The sequence below is a fragment of the Daktulosphaira vitifoliae genome, unplaced genomic scaffold (assembly GCF_025091365.1).
Source record: "Daktulosphaira vitifoliae isolate Bord-2020 unplaced genomic scaffold, ASM2509136v1 Scaffold_1, whole genome shotgun sequence".
Taxonomy (NCBI): Eukaryota; Metazoa; Arthropoda; class Insecta; order Hemiptera; family Phylloxeridae; genus Daktulosphaira; species Daktulosphaira vitifoliae.
Window position 1 is genome coordinate 75892224 of NW_026099572.1, and position 18254 is coordinate 75910477.

General features: G+C 24.3%; 1 protein-coding gene across 2 annotated transcripts in view; it reads right to left on the reverse strand.

Moving 5' to 3' along the window:
• The window catches only part of LOC126896661 (uncharacterized), a 30531-nt gene extending 13901 nt beyond the window's left edge, over positions 1-16630 (reverse strand). The window contains exons 1-2 of one of the 2 annotated variants that reach the window (XM_050669614.1): positions 15661-16630; positions 3635-3691 (exon numbers count right to left, since the gene is read on the reverse strand). In XM_050669614.1, the coding sequence (XP_050525571.1) occupies positions 3635-3691; positions 15661-16186 (583 nt within the window). In that variant the 5' untranslated portion in view covers positions 16187-16630. The remainder of the gene's footprint in view (positions 1-3634; positions 3692-15660) is intronic. The other variant, XM_050669615.1, reaches the window with a different exon arrangement.
• Between the last annotated feature and the right edge of the window lie 1624 nt (positions 16631-18254).

The following is an 18254-nucleotide window of genomic DNA, read 5'->3' on the forward strand; positions in this document are numbered from 1 at the left end:
TGTTTGTATTCTTGTGATGATTAATTTGTTAACTGTCCGGGATTGAAAAAGAAAAAAATATTATTTTTATTACTTTGCTACTTAAGATAAAAAAAAATCTAGTTATAGGAAAAAATTAAAATATCTTTCATATTACCTCAAATTAAAATTTGTTTAAAAAAAAAACAAGAATAAGGTAAATAATCAACAATCAGATGGAAAAAAATTATGATTGTCCTTGTCTAAAATAATATTGAATTAAAAACTTTGTTTTGATATAAATATTCCTTTTTCACAAAGAATTTTTAGATTAAATGAAATTAAATGAATTATTCCTTACGAAGAACTTTAGTTAACTAGCTCAATAAGTTATGCAAGTATTGTTGTTATATTGATTATTTTGTACATTCAAAATAAAAATTTATTATTTTAATGCAAAAATAATTTCAAAAAACTTATATTTTTTAATTTATAACTTTATTTTATGTTCAACAGATTTTAAATTATTTTTGTGTACATTTTAAGTCATTAAAAAACAATTTTTTGGCAATTCTATCTCTTAATTTTTTTTAATAAGAAAGAATATTACTAGGTAGAAATTTATAGTAAAGGCTTAAATGAAGTAAATTAAACATTAAAAACTTTGGCTTTTGAATTAAGGAATATAAATATGAGTGAAATAAGTACTAATATTAAGGAATTTTTTTTTAAACATTTTTTTTAAAGGGACGTGGTAAATTCTATTATCTCTTGCTATCAAATTTTAAAATACGCCACCGAATGTAACATACTTTTGAATTGATGTTATACACGCAAAATTTATTATTGTTATCGGACTTTAATAATTTTATTTACAGACCACAGTATTTTATGGTAATGACTCTTGTTTTACATTGTAACTTAGTGTTTAAAACATAATGAGTTATGTTTTTAATTAAATTAGAAAAAATTAACCTTCTTAGTGAGAATTTGCTTCCTTGTTATTTATTATTTTCGAATTTTACTCCTTATATTTTTTATTTATATAAGTTGAAAAATGACTTAAAAATAGCATTTAACTAAAATTGTTTTGATATTTTGGGCTCTTTGTAATATGTTAAGACACAATTCCATATTTTTCTGTAGTGTTCTTTTATTATTTGCCTGTGTTACTGACATATCGAATCAAGTATTTGTAAAATATTCAAGTTTATCTTCACATTATATGTTGTAATTTTAAAACAACAGAGTTACTTTTTTTCGAAGACGGTAGTTTTTATTTACGAACACATATTTCTTCAAATTTATTACCTAGTATAATAAAATTGTACTTTAATTCGCAACTTTTGCGCGTATAAATGAATAATAAAATCTTTACGGTTTTTTTTACACATTTATAACTGTGAGTTATGAGTTTTATCACCAATTTTCTTTTGATCATTTATTAACAGTACAAATTCGTAGCCTCCGTAGCTACGGCCTGCGCTCGAGTTGATGTGTCAAATGATTCATACAAAATATCTTTTTATCCCGCGGTAAACAAAGTGACACGGTAAATTTAATTTAACGTAAGCATAAAAAACGACGGCCATGTATTATATTGCTAAGAGACGGAATAATATAATTTACAACGTCAAGGTGAATAACTCGATCACGTAACGTATCTTAGAATTGAGCAACCGTATCCCTAGTTTTTGCTCGTGGGTGAATATTGTTCTCCCGGGAATATTATTTTAAGACAAGCTCATGAGAAATTCAAGTCGCAAACAAGACATACTGAAAACAATGTAATGGACTGGATACATATGGCTTTTCGTTGAGTTCTTATTGAAATAAATGAGTATTTATTATTTAATTAATTATTCGGTTTTATCTGAGTGCGTTGATATGACTTAGAAGTTATAAATATTTGAATGTTTCTTTTAGAAATAGAGGCTTTATATTGTTCACATATTACAAAGCATTTACACCTATTTGGCATTTTGAATTCGTCATATTAGAATGCATTTGAAAATAATATTTCGATTATATTCTCTTTAATTGTTTAATTAAAAAATTAATTAACTGCTAAACCTTCTCATATTTTATTATTTTTTGTTGTTTTCATATAAAAGACACAGTATTCAACAACATCACATAATTTGTATTCTATAATTAAAATTGAATAAGTTTAACCTACATAATTCAAAGTAGTGTTTAATGTGAAAAAAGGACAGGAGAGTGATGATAAACGTTATAAAAAATACACTTTTAATGAATACGTGTATTCCATGACATTTAATTTTATTTAAAATATGTATTTGATATCAAAATAAAAAAAAGCTATAGCTTTTCGGGATTATTTTATAAATGTAAATATCTACTCATACATTTAGAGAGTGCTTAACACAAGTTCGTCGGAATTGGGTTCATATAACATTTATGATGAAATTGGAGCGTCATGCGATGCTTTTACTATATATGACGATTACAATTATATTTAATTAAAAATAAATCTATACTGGATATCATTAATTTAGTAATAACTGTAATAATTATTATGTACCTGTACATTTCGATAAAATGTNTATAACATTTATGATGAAATTGGAGCGTCATGCGATGCTTTTACTATATATGACGATTACAATTATATTTAATTAAAAATAATTGATGACCGTGTTGAACTTAAAAAAAAATCTATACTGGATATCATTAATTTAGTAATAACTGTAATAATTATTATGTACCTGTACATTTCGATAAAATGTATATATTAATGATACTTAAAAGTGTTAATAATGTTTGTTTGTTATTAAAGTAAAAGAAATATTTTTAGTCTTGAATTTATTTATTTACACGTTTTGACAATTGAGCCCGTACTGTAATAGTATACACGTTTTGCATTTTAACGATATTCAAATAAATGCAAAAGGGTTACAGATAAAATTGTTTTGTATAAGAAATCCATGTTTTAAAATCTTTTGAAGAGTAACATATAGTGTAAGTAAAAATATATATCAATCATGATACACGATATTTAAGATAAACGAGTAGACACAAATCTCAGTTGTAAATTACGATGAACGTCAACATTTTTTGATATTCGAAATCAGTTATAAATCAAAAGAATGACAACGTTTTTATTCGAAAGCCAATTTACATTATGATAAAAATGCCTGTATCAATAATAAGATTCAACCAAAAAAAGAAAAATGCATTCATTATTCTCAAGTTCTGATGTATATTGTTTGTATTACTCTCATTAAAGTGCAACACTGAAAAATAATTAAGTATAAGTGTAAATGGCTGTTGTTCTGACTGATAAAAGTAGTAATTTGAAAAACTTATAAGTTTGCTTAATATTTAAGATGAAAAATGTTTACTTTTATGTTAATTTTGTAAACTAGTTGTTAGCAAAATCAAGAACTAACATAATTGAATAGAATTCAAAATGTATTTAGAAATCGTACCGCAGTAAGTTATTTTAACCCATTATAATTAAATATTAACGATTTAAAAATAAAACGCATGCTATTTTTCTAAAAGAAATATTTTCTAATTTTTCTACGTACATTCATAAAAATTTATATTTTAGTCTAATCTACTCTAAATTTCTTAATCCACTTTAAAATTATATTCACAAAATAATATTGTAATTAAACCACTAGTTGGCCTACGCATTTCAACCGATTACCTGCAAGAGCACCTTTATCGACTTCAATTGGTTTGTTCACTGCGTTTTGATAATTACCTATAATAAACATACATATATTCTGTTCATGAATATATTTATATCAAATTTTATTTTATCTACTGATTCAATTTAGTGATATTTATTTATGAAATTGTTATGTACAAAGCATGTTATTTAGTTTGATAAAATTAACGCGCCTTAATCCAACGAGTTATTTTATAATTAAATTTTTAAATCTATATATAAAATGATGAAAATATTTTTTCAGTGAGATATTTTATCGAAATGTTAAAATTATAAAATATTACGCTTAATGTAAATACGGTAGCGTGCAATATTAAAGTTTTTCATTTCTTTATGTAAAAGTTGGATTTATGTTTAAGTTTTAAAGGTAGTAAAAGGAATTGGAATATTGATCGATGAAAATAATACAAAACATTTCTTCCCAATATTAAAAAAGTACACGTTTTATACAAATAAAACAAGTAAAATAAGATGCAGAGTTCGCATAACGTAGAGTTATTATAATATATAACCGAATTTACTACTTGACCCATGTTCTAAAAATATTGTATTGTGTCTGTAATTCGGAATCCTTTAATCATTCTAAATTTGTATACTATTTTACATAATATTCCCTGTTTGGTTACCATATTTAGTTAACATCTGAGCTATACACAGTCTTTACTTTACACCGACATTGTTTTGAAAAAAACAGTTGTAGGTAGCTTTGTTCTTTTGCAAGAGATTGCTTTTTATGAGGAATTTCAATGTACGAAAAATATTTCCTATACATCAATATGATAAAATTATCATAATTAAATAAATACACAAATAGTGTAATTTAAACATAACGTATCGAAGATTCGTACTAAAAACTAAAATTTTTATCATCAAATTTTACCTTACTTAGTATGCGTTAAAAACTTCCAATACATAAATGTGAAAATTCGATTAAAAAATAATAAAACGGCGTTTTGTATATGCAATGTTAGTACATTCCGGTATTGGTGTTTCAAAACCTTAAGGTGAAATTAAATATGTCATTGAAATATTATGTATATTATATACAGTATAATTTATTGCGAATAATACTTCCCCATTTTTCATTAAATAATTTTTTCACAAAAATGTACAAATTAAAATTTAATTTATTATAATAAACCATAATATATAGATATAAAGTTTAATGTAAGAAAAAATTATACATAATGTACCATTTTTGGAGTAACTTTCGAAAATTAAATAGGAACCAATTATTATTTTTTACCATTGAATGGAGAATGATTTAAATAAAAATTCAAATGCTTTATAATACGTTTAGTATAATTACTTTTTGAATTCATACAAAATAACATTTGCCTATGACTAAAATTTATATTTATTATAATTATTAAATTATAATTTTTTATATTTATAGTAAAATATAATCAGAATATGTTTTCATATAAAATTATTTTGACCAGCAAACATAATAAAAAAATAAATCGTATTAATTTGAGCAGTTGTAGTTGAGTATTTGTAATAAAACCAAAAATACACTGAAAACTCTAGATTCGTTTAGTGCGTTTTGTATTTTATCCCTAGCTTAATGTATCATAGACTTTTTCTTCGGATGGTACTATAATATTTTATGTTAACTTCATAATCTATTTTGTGTGATTTTTTTTATTTCGCCAAAAACAGATTTCTTCAAGATAAATAGCTTTAGTTAAGCTGATATATAGAGTGTTCAATAAGTAAAGTAACGGGTTTCTATTGTTCTCATTGTTTGTAACAAATGATCAGTTTCCTTGCTTACTGAACACTTTGTATTGTTTTTACTGGATAGATTTTACAGTATAAGTTTTTCCATCTTATTTAAAAGTCACAAATTCTTTTATAATAAGTCAATTAGTGATGAAATCGATGAATTTTGCTGTAAGGAAGAAAGTACAATTCTGGAGTTCTAGGATTTTGTGTTTTAATTATTTTTATGCAGTAAAATCGATGTAAGGGAAATCATAATCATTAAATTAATACCACTGAATTTATAAATGTTCATTGATTATATTATACACAAAAACAATATTATTACTAAAACAATTAAAGAATAAATATTATTTTAGGATGAATTAAAAAAGTGTAGTGTGTTAACTTGATTATAATTTACAAAGATAGTCCAAATGAATTATTCATTTTTTTTAAGAAACTAAATATGATTGCACAAAAATTATTCTAGAGTACAACGCTCTTCTCTATACTCTTACAAGCATTAAATCATTATATATATAAAAAAAAAATGTAATGGTCTATAAGAATAAAAGTTATATATATATATTTGTGTTGGGAAATAAATGTTGTTTATACATTGTTTAATTAATTAGTTTATGTAAATAAAATTGTTATTTTTTATTTATGCTAGGAAATGTGTGGTAGTGAATTTTCATTGGAAGGGAAATGAGAGGACTGTTGTGAAAGTGATGTTTTTTTATTAGTATAAAATAATTTATTTTGACGGTTTACTTTAGTGGAAAAGACTTGTGTGTACAATTTTTTGTTGACAATATTACTGTTAAAAAAATATGAAGACAAAAATTCAGAGTCCTAGTGTTAGATGATATGATTATGTTGATAAAATACTGAAATTTATTATTTTTAAATTAATTTTTTTATGACTGAATTTTGCGATAAAAAAACATAAAATCTTAACTACTGCTCTCAGTAAAAATAGTAGTAACTGTATCTTTATTGATTTTACCGTTCAATTTTGCAAAAAATTATTTTATTTATTAGTGATTACACCTTAAAATTGTTTTTAATCAATTTTTTTCTCTGCAGAAAATCATTTTCTATTCCACAGTATGAATGGAACAGTATAAAAGTCAACTAAAATTAACTAAAAAAAAAAAATCATTTATCTACATTTGAGTGTACTAAAATATAACAAATTTAAAATCCCTGTCGTTGTTGTGACAGTTACGTTGGTCAATTCCTGTCACCTAGCAAACATAGTAGCCAAACGCAATGCAACAATTGCTTCTGTCGTTACAGTGACTAACGTTGCATGAGAGTACTTTGTATATCTAAGCTGTTTCATGGTTGTTGTTGGCTAACGAAAATTACTTTTTTCTATTCGCTTCTCTCATTTTACGTCGTTCACTTTTCTCTCACTTCACGATTTTTATCGATTTGCCGTGCCGAAAGTACACAGTCTTTATATATTACAAAACCACCACACGTATAAACATATAAAAACAACAGAGTACGTTTATTCGATATGGGCGGTGGTGATACCGAACACAGTTCACTTTATTATGTGTGGGCGTTTCGGCCATAAGGGATTGTGCTCAAAGGGAGCAATAATAATATGGCATTCTATAAAGAAACTGTTCTTATAGCTATTTTACTGTTATCTATTTTTCTAATTACAGTTGTTGTAGACTAAAATATACAACATATATTAAATGTATAGTCTGTCAAATGGTTTCATACAATAAAAACTTTTAACGAAATTTTGTACTTGGAAATATTTGTTGGTTTCAATTTCCTCAAACAGAGAAACTCAATTGAATTGTATAGAATTGAAATATGGAACATAATGAAAGCGCATGCGTTTTCAGCCGACCCAGCAACAAGTGTAATAAAACCGTTATACTGTAAACTTTTCGAGAGAGTTTTGAAAAATCAACGATTCGTTCGTGAGGGAAATATTTTAGCCTAATATAATGTTTCTAACTTAAACAATATCNTATTTTAGCCTAATATAATGTTTTTAACTTAAACAATATCGCAAAAAGTCAGATGATTATGATGATCAGTCTATTAATGCATTATATAAATATGACGCCCCTGTAACAAAAGAGTTTTGAAATAGTTTTTGTTTTGTAGTTAAGTGTATTTTAATTTTCTGATTCTTGATTTTTGTGCCTATTTTGCTTGATTATATTAGTTAGAGAGTAGAGGTGTGTGACTAAGTTTGAAAGTGGACTTAATATCCACAAACAAAAAATGTTTTTTTTTTATATTGATATTATTATATTATATATTATAATAATACATTAGATTATGACAATTAGTTATTATTAAGAGAATCATCATATTGTATACAATTGAATTCAATGTTTACAACATAAAACTATTTTAATTTAGCTAGATTTTCATTTGTTAATATATTTTCTACTACTATTTTATTACCATTTTACCATCTATTACCATTTATAATTTAAAATTATAACTATCTTAGAAAAATAAATAATTGGCGTCGCAGTAACTAGGAATTTACGTTTAAAAAAAAAATAGATTTAAAATAATATTTTTCTTTTATTTACAAACGATAAAAACCATTAGTAAAAGCTAAGCAAGAAATAAAAGATAAGACAAATCATTAATGTTAAATGTGGTAGAATTTCACACCATTTGTCGTGTATCTAGATAAGTAACATTGTTTAGGATCATTAAAATCGGTTTGTAAGATATTTTAATAAGCTTTTTTTTGTACAATAATCACTCTTTTACAACATTCATCACATTCAAAACTTTTAAAGTGAATTTCTGTTTAACACTTTTTTGATGATAAGTTAAATATCAAATCTAGAAATCAGATTTTTAGTTTCAATAGGTTGTATATCCAAAAATATTCTATGTGATTTTGAATTTTTCTTTCTAGTTATGAGCTAATTTGTTAAAAAAATTACAAACAAAAAATTTGCAGCTGGATGAATAAGATCTCGTATAGAATTTGTATACCAATTTCAGAATACCAACATCATTTATACAATTATCACAATCATTACAAAATTTTCAAATATTCTATTTTCATTATTATAAGTTATAATGATTTTTTTTAATAATTGTATTCTATGTTTGTATTTATGAGTAAGCATCCATTAAAAATAATTTATTACCTATTGTTTTACAATGATTTTAAATTATTCACTAACTTCAGTTTACAAATTTATACTTTTTTCTACTAAAACGCTTAAGAAATATCATGTAGTGATTTATATGAAATACATTACAATTTTTACGCGTATTATCATGAACGTATAGAAAACGAATTTCATCCGCTTAAAGTTCCCTTTGTTGTATGAAAAAATATATAACGTGCTAGTATTCACAAAAGCAAATTAATAATTACTCTTATTCTGCGTGTCTGCTTTATATAATAATTTTTTTACCTGTTTATTTCTATATGACGTCAATTTAACGTTTCCATTTTTGAATGTAATTAAGTTAACGTATAAATAAAGTAAAATGTTCTTATAATAACACACTTACAGTTATTACATTAACTGCGTTGTTATTATTATTTTGTTCAACACTCATTTAGTTCTGGCAACTAATCAAACATTAAATTGTTTGAATTTATAATTTTAAAATTATTTAAGAGCTAAAGGCTACGATCCAGGAAAAAAAAACTTGTTCTACGCAATATTTGATTAATTTAAGAATTTGATATTCAAAATTTGATAATGCTTTTGTTTGTGGTGAAAAAGCGCAATAGTGACACAATCAAAAGTGTTCTATAACTTTATGTTGTATTAATAATATTATGTTTGCTTAAGTAATTTAGCTTCCTTAAATGATTATAGTTTAAAAACTTTTGGATAATATCGGATTAAAATACATCAAAATTTAAATCAAAACTTGCCCGAAAATTTTAGTTTGCATATACTAAGTAATCTTTTGTAATGTTAATACAGGCATTAAGTTGGCCAAAATGAATGAAAATGGTAATCTTTCAAAAGCGCGACTTTTATATTTATTCCAGCTTACGAAATCCTATTTGCACTAAACATAATGACTTTTTAACAAAAACTTGTTAAATGCAACGACTATGTTAATGAAGTCTAAAATGGATAGATGTTCATATTTAAATTGCCCCATGGACTAAAATTGCTCTTGTTTGAGATTTTACATTTAAAACGATTAAGAATTAAATTTTTCTAGATATCGACAAATGGCGTAATAAAATGAAAATTTCATATTATTTAGAAATAGCTTAACCATTTTTATATTTTTAAGTTTCCCGAAATTTTAGATCTTTATGTCATGAAAATATAGTATCCTAAAAATAATTTAACAATTTTATTCAAGTAATTATTATTGAAATTTCGACAATATTTATATTAAATCAAATACTGATGTATAATTTTTTGGATTATTTAAAATGAATATGATGTGTCTTGAATTTTGATTTAATTTTAAAAGTATTTCAACAATAAATTAGTTTAAATTTCGTCTACTTTTATATAATATATACAAGAAAGTCAAATACTTCAATGTTAGCGAAATAATGCTGTTTTATTAAATTAATGTTAAAGAGAGCTGATGTAGTGATAAATATGACAGTTTTTGAAGACGAGTAATTGGAAAATTATATTATAAACGAGTTTCTAAAATATAAAAAAGCAATTTAAACAGTGGACACGCTGTTCAAATTTATTTTCTGTTAAACTTTCGATTTGATTATAAAATAAAATGCTAACTAAAGAAAAAATCTAACGAAATAAAATTGTTTATTAGTTAAAACGATTTTTTTTTACCTTTTCATTAGTAAAATTTCATTAACTCAAATTTAAAGTATTATTTTTTAAATGGATTAAAAAATTAAAATAATACACAAAAACTTTACTTTTAAATAGAATTACTGAGTAATTTAATATTCAATTTTTATTCTAATATTAATTAATTAGATTTCATAAATAGTAAATTTATTAAGATGTAAAAACATCTTTGGTATATTTTTGTATTTATTCTAAATATCCGATTATTTACCTCTTTGCAGAGGTGTTGGGTTTCTCTGTATACATTACAAAAACTGTCTCTTTTCTTATATTCTGTTTAAAGTCTTTTAAACAGTTTGGCATATTTCATAGGAAATCAAATTGGGTATCAATGAAGTTCGCATGTCTGGTCTAATTGAAGGGAGGATGTAAATATAAATCTTAGTCAAAAAACTTATAAAACATTTTAAGTTTCTCAAAAATTTTAATTAATTTTATATTTGTTTTAAGTGTCTTTTTTGAAGAACACTTAAGTTTATAGTTCTTACTTGTATTAATATATGGGATATTTTGTATATTTATTTAATTATAAAAATATATTAACAAATTTTCTATATTTTAAGTCATTGATTAAAGATTTGATTATATCTTTAACTATAGATTGGATTAAATAAATAGCAGTACAGTTTGAAAATTCTGATAAATGTTCTAACTATACTTAGATACAATTGTGTGAAAATAGATGAAATCAAGAACTTACACAAAAGACATAGAATATTACAAATTATGATGTCTTTGCATATTGAGCGTGAGCGTCATAAACTTTAAAGACATTAAGTTTTTTAGAAACTTATTAAAAACTTTCTTTTGAATTGCTAAAAATACTTACTTCAATATCATGATTAATGAGTTAGTTGTTTATATTTAAAATTTGAATGATAAAATAAACACCGTGGGCTATACATTTTGTTGTTTTTGTGTATTATTATTTTTATTAAAATTAATTTAGCAATGAAATTTCCTTACGAATTTATAATTGTGAATTTTTATGATAAATAATACTCAATTATAATTTATTCTGTCAACGCAATACTCTTGATTTTATAATATTATTCAATTGTCTGTAATGAATTATATTTTATTTAAAAATTGCTCTTTGTGTAATATGTTATTTGTACTCACAATGATTATTTTTAAATATTTTTTACATAGAATTGTTAGAAAGTTTTTATATTTTATTTTTGTTTTAAATCGGTGTTTTTAAGTAATCTCAATAGAAATTTGAAAATTTTTGGTTTTTATTTAACAATTTCTTTCATTGTATTTGTGATTGATTATTATATTTAATTTACAATATCGTAACTAGAGTCCGGATTTATATGTATGCATATATTTTGTTAAATCATTCCAGTCATATTATCAGCCAGTAAAGATATGTTTCAATAGGTTTGAAAAATATCAATGTGATTTATAGTGATCGAGTTATAGTGTAAGGTATATTAGGGAGATTTATTTCACCCTAAAATGAAAAATATTTCAACACTTTACTGTATATTTAAAAAACAACGTCCTTTTTAAATGGCCCAAAAACAAAATATATAAATGCATATTTTATTTATAAAATATAAGTTGTATTTATTAATGAACAGTCTAGTATAGTTTTGACTGCAAATATTGAAAAAACTTAATATTTAATTAAATAAAAATTATATCATTCTTACAGGTTAAATAGCAAAAAAAAAAAAGATAACGTAATAACAATGTATAATCAATTAATGATTTAAGGTACGTTTAATATCTCATTCTACTTCATGTACCCATTTTTCACAATCATTAATTTTTAAATAAATAAAAAATCCTTGATAAATTATTAATATTATCTATTCAAATTCGATATATTATTACAATATAATATACATGATTGATACATTGATAAATTTATAATTTAAAGGATTTTTTAACCATGCATCAAAAGTTTTTTTTAAGTTATTTAAAATATAATATATATATATATTTTTTTAATATAAAGAAAATAGTTATTTTAGCTATTTATACCAATTAGTTTAAATTAAATTAAATGCCATGTATTTTGTTATTTAAGTGGTTTTAAAAAATATTATTGGTTTAATTTTTTCAATTTTAATAAATAGTTATAAATTTTTTTTTTTTTAACTAAGTAGATATTTTAATTTAAAAAACAGTTTGATTTGTGTAGAAATTGATTATAATAAGAAAATATGAAATATTAAAATGGCCAATTATGTAAATAAAATAATATACAGTGTAATGTTTTGAAATTTTACATTAATATTTTTAATGAAAAAATATAAAGTTAAACATGCATTGAAAAATAATAATTTATGTGCTTTAAAGTTAATTACAACTCAAAGTTGTATAAAGTACATAATGATACTATATCATTATTTGAACATTGTGCACGCAATGTTTCATTTATAGATAAACATACACTTTAAGTACATGATATCTGTATACGTATAATTACATACACAGATATCATACGTAATTCAATAGGGAAGACAAAAAATGCCTGTTTTATTAGTTAAGTTCCTAGAAAGCTTTGAGCCCATAGGAATTAGTTAATACCTTTAAAACTAAAATTAATTTCATTATATCAATTTAATTTTAAGCAATAAGCTTATATCAAGAAATTACTAGTTAAATTTTCTATCAAGTTGTTACGATTAAAGGATTGATGATAACTTTACAAGGACTTGTATTTAAGTTGATGTTGTAATTTGATTTCCTTAAGAATATCTTATGATGATTCGATTTAGCCATTGTTTTCTAGAACTTGTTTAATAGCTTAATAAAAAAATAAGGTATGTTCAAAATGATCAATAAACCTATTTTATATTATCGTATCACAAGGTTTTTAGGATAAAAATATTTATTTATTTTTTTAAAGTAATTATACAAGTTTGTTTGTATTATATTAAAACATTGTTGTTATATTCGAGAAGTATCCTTTATAATGGACACCCTTTTAATGTAATTATATTTTTTTTGGTGAACGTATTTCATCATTCTAGCATTTATAGTGGTGGATTTACGGGTGTCCAGCAAGTCCAGACTCACAGATATCGATATTTATATACTAAACACAGGGAAAGATCCTAATATATATTTAACAGTTATATTAAGTATATTTATATATAAACATTATTACAATTAGTCAATTATACAGAGTGATTAATTTATCATGAACCACTTAATTAGAATAACTTTTGAGGATATATATTTTTTTATTTCATTAAAGTACATGTTTTCTCAATTTATAAAATCTAAAGTCTTTTATTTTTATCCCTCAAAAAGGGTGTCAAAATTGTTTTTTCAAAAGGCAAAGTACATAATCAACTTGATTATTTAATAGATAATGATCTAATTAAGAGAAGATTGATCCATAACAACTTTTTGAAAAATATTTACTTCGACAGTAGGAACAGAAATGCCTAGTAATAAAAATTAACCATAATTAAGTTTCACCTCCATCACTACAAAATTGTAATAACTTCCATGTGATAACTAAAATACTTGATCTTAACCTTTTAAGTATAAAATTGATAATATATTTACATTTTATGAAAAGGCTAATTTTTAATTTATAAATTTGTTTAAACCGGATTCCTAATAGTTATGCCGATTATTGTGAATAAGAAATAAAATTATCAAATAATAAAATTAAAGTAAAATTTTGATTTAAAATTTTTTTATTAATGTTATAATTTACAAAAGTTATAACTTTCAAATAGGATATTTTTCTATATATATTTTTATATACTATATTGCATATAGTAGAAATAAAAATATTTTTTTAATGAACTATAATAACATAAAATACGGGTAAATGTATATGCTATTGTTATGCGTAATATCAATTTATAGTTATGCATTGACTATTTTAAATTTTTCATTCTATTTATAAAAGTATAGTGGTTTAACTATTAATCAGTTGAAACAAATATTGTTTTTTTATTTATTTAAACAAATAATGGGCTCAAACTAGGTGATTTTTTATCATATCTCACTCAATTAGTATTAGGAAAAACAATTTTTTAAAATTTTTTATTTGGTTAATTTTAGTTACATATTGTTTTCAAATTATTAATGGGGTAATACTTTTTAAGTTAATTCCTAATGTCTTGTTAAGATGCCAATTTTGTTTTATTAAATAGAAACACACATTTTGAATTTAATAAAATGTTTGAGTCTTTAATTTTACAGTAAATGGCATTTGAATTTTTAATATCATTTTATTCGTTTATTTGATATAAAATATTAAAGTTTCACATTTTTAAGTTAATATACATGTATAATACAGGAGGAATTTCAGATACAAGTAGCTAATTGTTCTTTTATAACGTCGATATTCACTGATATGTAGCATTTAAATATTTAATATAGCTTTATCCGTTTATTAAATATAACACTTTATAGTTTCGAGTTTTTTAAATTTTCTTTGAGCTTTTGAATTAAAACACCTGTATTATATAAAAGCGTTTATAAATAAAGATATCTAATTGTTTTTTACGACGTTGCTATTCACAGATACGTGACGTTTGTTATTAATTATGAGTTCATCAACAGATATACTTTATGTTTTGCCATTTGGTGTATTCATAAATGTTAAATCACAAAATTATGCCTCAAATTACTGTATTTAAAACATTTTGATCATTATTCGAAATTTTAAAGTGTTATATCTGATAAGCGTATTAAATATAATATTATCAGACGCTATTTACTATTAAAAAAAAATACATCAGTTTATTAAACTCAAGATATTTGTTCCCATTTGAAAAAACAAATTTGATACCCATACAATGCTTAAGGAAAGAACTTAAAGAGTATTACATATTAAATAATTCGAACACAATATGTAACTTAAAATAATCAAAAAATATTTTTTAATTATTTTTATTTTGAGAGTTATTGAGTGGTTTGAAAAAATAATTCTGTACATAAGTCATAAGTTATTATAATTTTAAAGTTAAATTCAAATTTGAACCACGCGTTAAATAACGGTTATTATAATTTGTCAGATTATTATATCTAAAATATAATTTAAAAATTCAATGAAAAAAAAAACGTAGTGCTACTATAATATTTATAAGACTTGCTCTTCCAGTGACTTAAATGTTTTGCTGATTGATTTTCGATAATTTGTACTTTGGTTACAAAAAAATGAAATTGAAATTCATTGATTATACAATATGTGTTGTACAATATTTAAATAGTTTCAATTTTGCTCATCTGGCAATCTTATAAATTAAAAATATCTATTTAAAAATTGTAGTCAATGTCCTGATAAGTACATTTTCAATAAAAATAGAAAAATAAATCGTATGCATTTTTCGAAAAATGTCTTTATTTTGTATAATTAATTGTCATTTACAGTTTATGAAATATTTACCTAAGAACATGGATACATATTTATATGTATCTCTTAGAGTTTGATATAAATAGTTAGAAATCGTTAAATGTCTTAATTACTGTAGATATAATGTTATAATCACTCACCAATTATAGGTATCTCGAATGGGTTAGCGATTCTGTTGGTCTCGTCTTGGTACCTATTGTATGGTGTTTCTGAAAGCGGTACCTGCTGTTGTTGTGTTTGTTGCGGTAATTGTCCCGGTGCCGCATACAAAGGCCGCGGATTGTAAATAACTGGCAACATCCGGTCTCTAGGATCCGTGATTAAGTCAGGATCATAATAATCGTCCAAAATACCATCGGCTATATCTCCAACACTACTACCTCCTCCCCCTCCTCCTTCGCCGACACCGCCGCCACCATCGTCATAATATTCGTAATTGTGGTTACTATTAGCTGCTTGTTGACGTTTATTCGTATGTCGTTTCACGGTACGTTTAAGATCTGCCAATGGTAGTAGACATTTTCTAGAGTCTTTATATTGATGATTTTCCAAATTATGAATAGTGTTTTTTAAGTTTGCGCTAGCACCGGCATGCAGAGCATCAGTTAACGGTGGTCCAAGGAAAACAATACTAAGTGTAGATAGTCTTATGATAAAGGCTATCATTCTATAGTTGCGGCGTACAGCTGATAATGATTGAATATTTGGCTTCCAGGGCAAATAACAGAGATGTCTATAGTGTATGAGTCTTTTAGTACGAATCGGTGTTGCTTAAAGACAATGCGGAAGATAAACACGTTAGGATTCCGAATGGTTGATTTTGAATATAAGAGCATGCGAATTTCCACGAGTAGAATACTGGAATGAGACAAGTGATAAGGCTTACCAATAAGAGTGCGGCACCAAGAAAAAATTTAATTAAATGCGGTAATATTAAAAAAAAAAAAAGAATAGGAGACGAAAAAAAAAACGTTTCAACAGATGTCCTTCGAAGTTTTAACGGTCGTTGGCATGGCGTGACTACCGGCGTGTTATGAATGTGTTGGACTGAAGAGACTCTTCTGTGTGCGTTGCCGGCAAGTCGCTAGCCCACACACCCACACACCCTACTAGTATGCGACATCCCTTAAAATTGCCCGGCTCTGTTATGCGCGCGCAACACGATGGGTGAGGAAATGGGTCATCCGTGTGGTAAATATGTACATGTATATAAATGTATACAGATAAAAATTATTTTTCGTATTTGTGAATATACTAAAGCACACCGCGAAACTACTCACAGGGTAGAGCGAAAACTGCGCTTTCTACTAAAGATTCAGTTCCGTGGGTGTGACATGACAATACTATGTTAATTACTAGGATTTTTGAAAAATTTAGGAAGTTTATGTCTTTAGCAAGTGAGAATCAAAAAATGGAAAGTCCAACTGTAGTTGGCTATACGATTAATTAGACCATTGAAAGTATTAAACGATAGCAATAACAATAATGAGTTACAAACATTTGTAATTGAAAATTATGTCCCTGCGTAGACTTAATATTTGATTTTGTCAAAAGTAAATAAAATAGTTAAATTACCACTCTGTTGGGGTTAATTTAACATTTTTGAAAAACTATTTGTATATTAAATAAAAACTATGGACTTAATTAATTCATTTTGTATAGGTAAAATATAACAGAATTGTTGTAGGGAAATAATAATTATGTAAAATTAAATATCTAGTAAATATCAAGTAAAAATATTTATATTGATTTAAATGGGATATGTTGATATACATATCAAACAGATTTTAAACTAAATATTACTGTAAATTGTACAATTTTATATATTTTATACTAATAACAATAATATTATTTTAAAATTTAGATACATTTTTTAATGGGGTTGGTTACATCCCCCTATCTCATTGTGTATACCACTAATTACAAGATGCATCTGCTATAACTATTAATAGAAAAATATGTATAAAAAAAAAGTTTCATTACGTACAAATATTGAAATACTATTTTCATAAAACTTTTTTATAAGACGTCTCTGATTTAGTGGGTAAGGTTATATAATGTAATACATTATGCTTACATTTAAAAGTAATACAAACAGCATCTCATTAACGAATTTATAATGATTCTACTTGAATTGAATCTCGAAAATACACACTAGAACTATTCTATTATGTATTAGTTTGGTTATTGATGGTTTGACGTAAAACATTCATAATGTCTAATTTATTAGAATACTTAAATACGTTTTTAAGACAGCCAAAAGTTATTGTTTGTATTTTTATTCTTATGAAGTTGCAAATTGATAGAAATACTTACGATATAAAAGAGATATGTGAGTATTAAACTTAGAACTGTTTACTTTTACTATTTTCTGAAATATTGTACTACTTAAAAGTAATAAGTTAGTATATATTTGTTGCATAAGTTTTAATGAATTCTACACATAAATTCCAACAAATACACATTTTAAATTTTAAAGTAAAAACAATGACTTTTTAAATAGTATAACAATAGTTAATAGTAATTAATTAAATAATAGTTGATGAATAAATCTCGACAATTAATTTTACATTTGTTTTGAATGCTTTCGCCTTTCGGGAAATCTTGTAGTGAGATCAATGGTGTATATGGATCCTGTTGTGAGAGAAAGGAACACAAAACCCAACCTTTGTGTTTTAATGACATTTTCCGGGGGTGCTTTTAGTGTCTGCATGAAAAATGTGTCATTTAATGT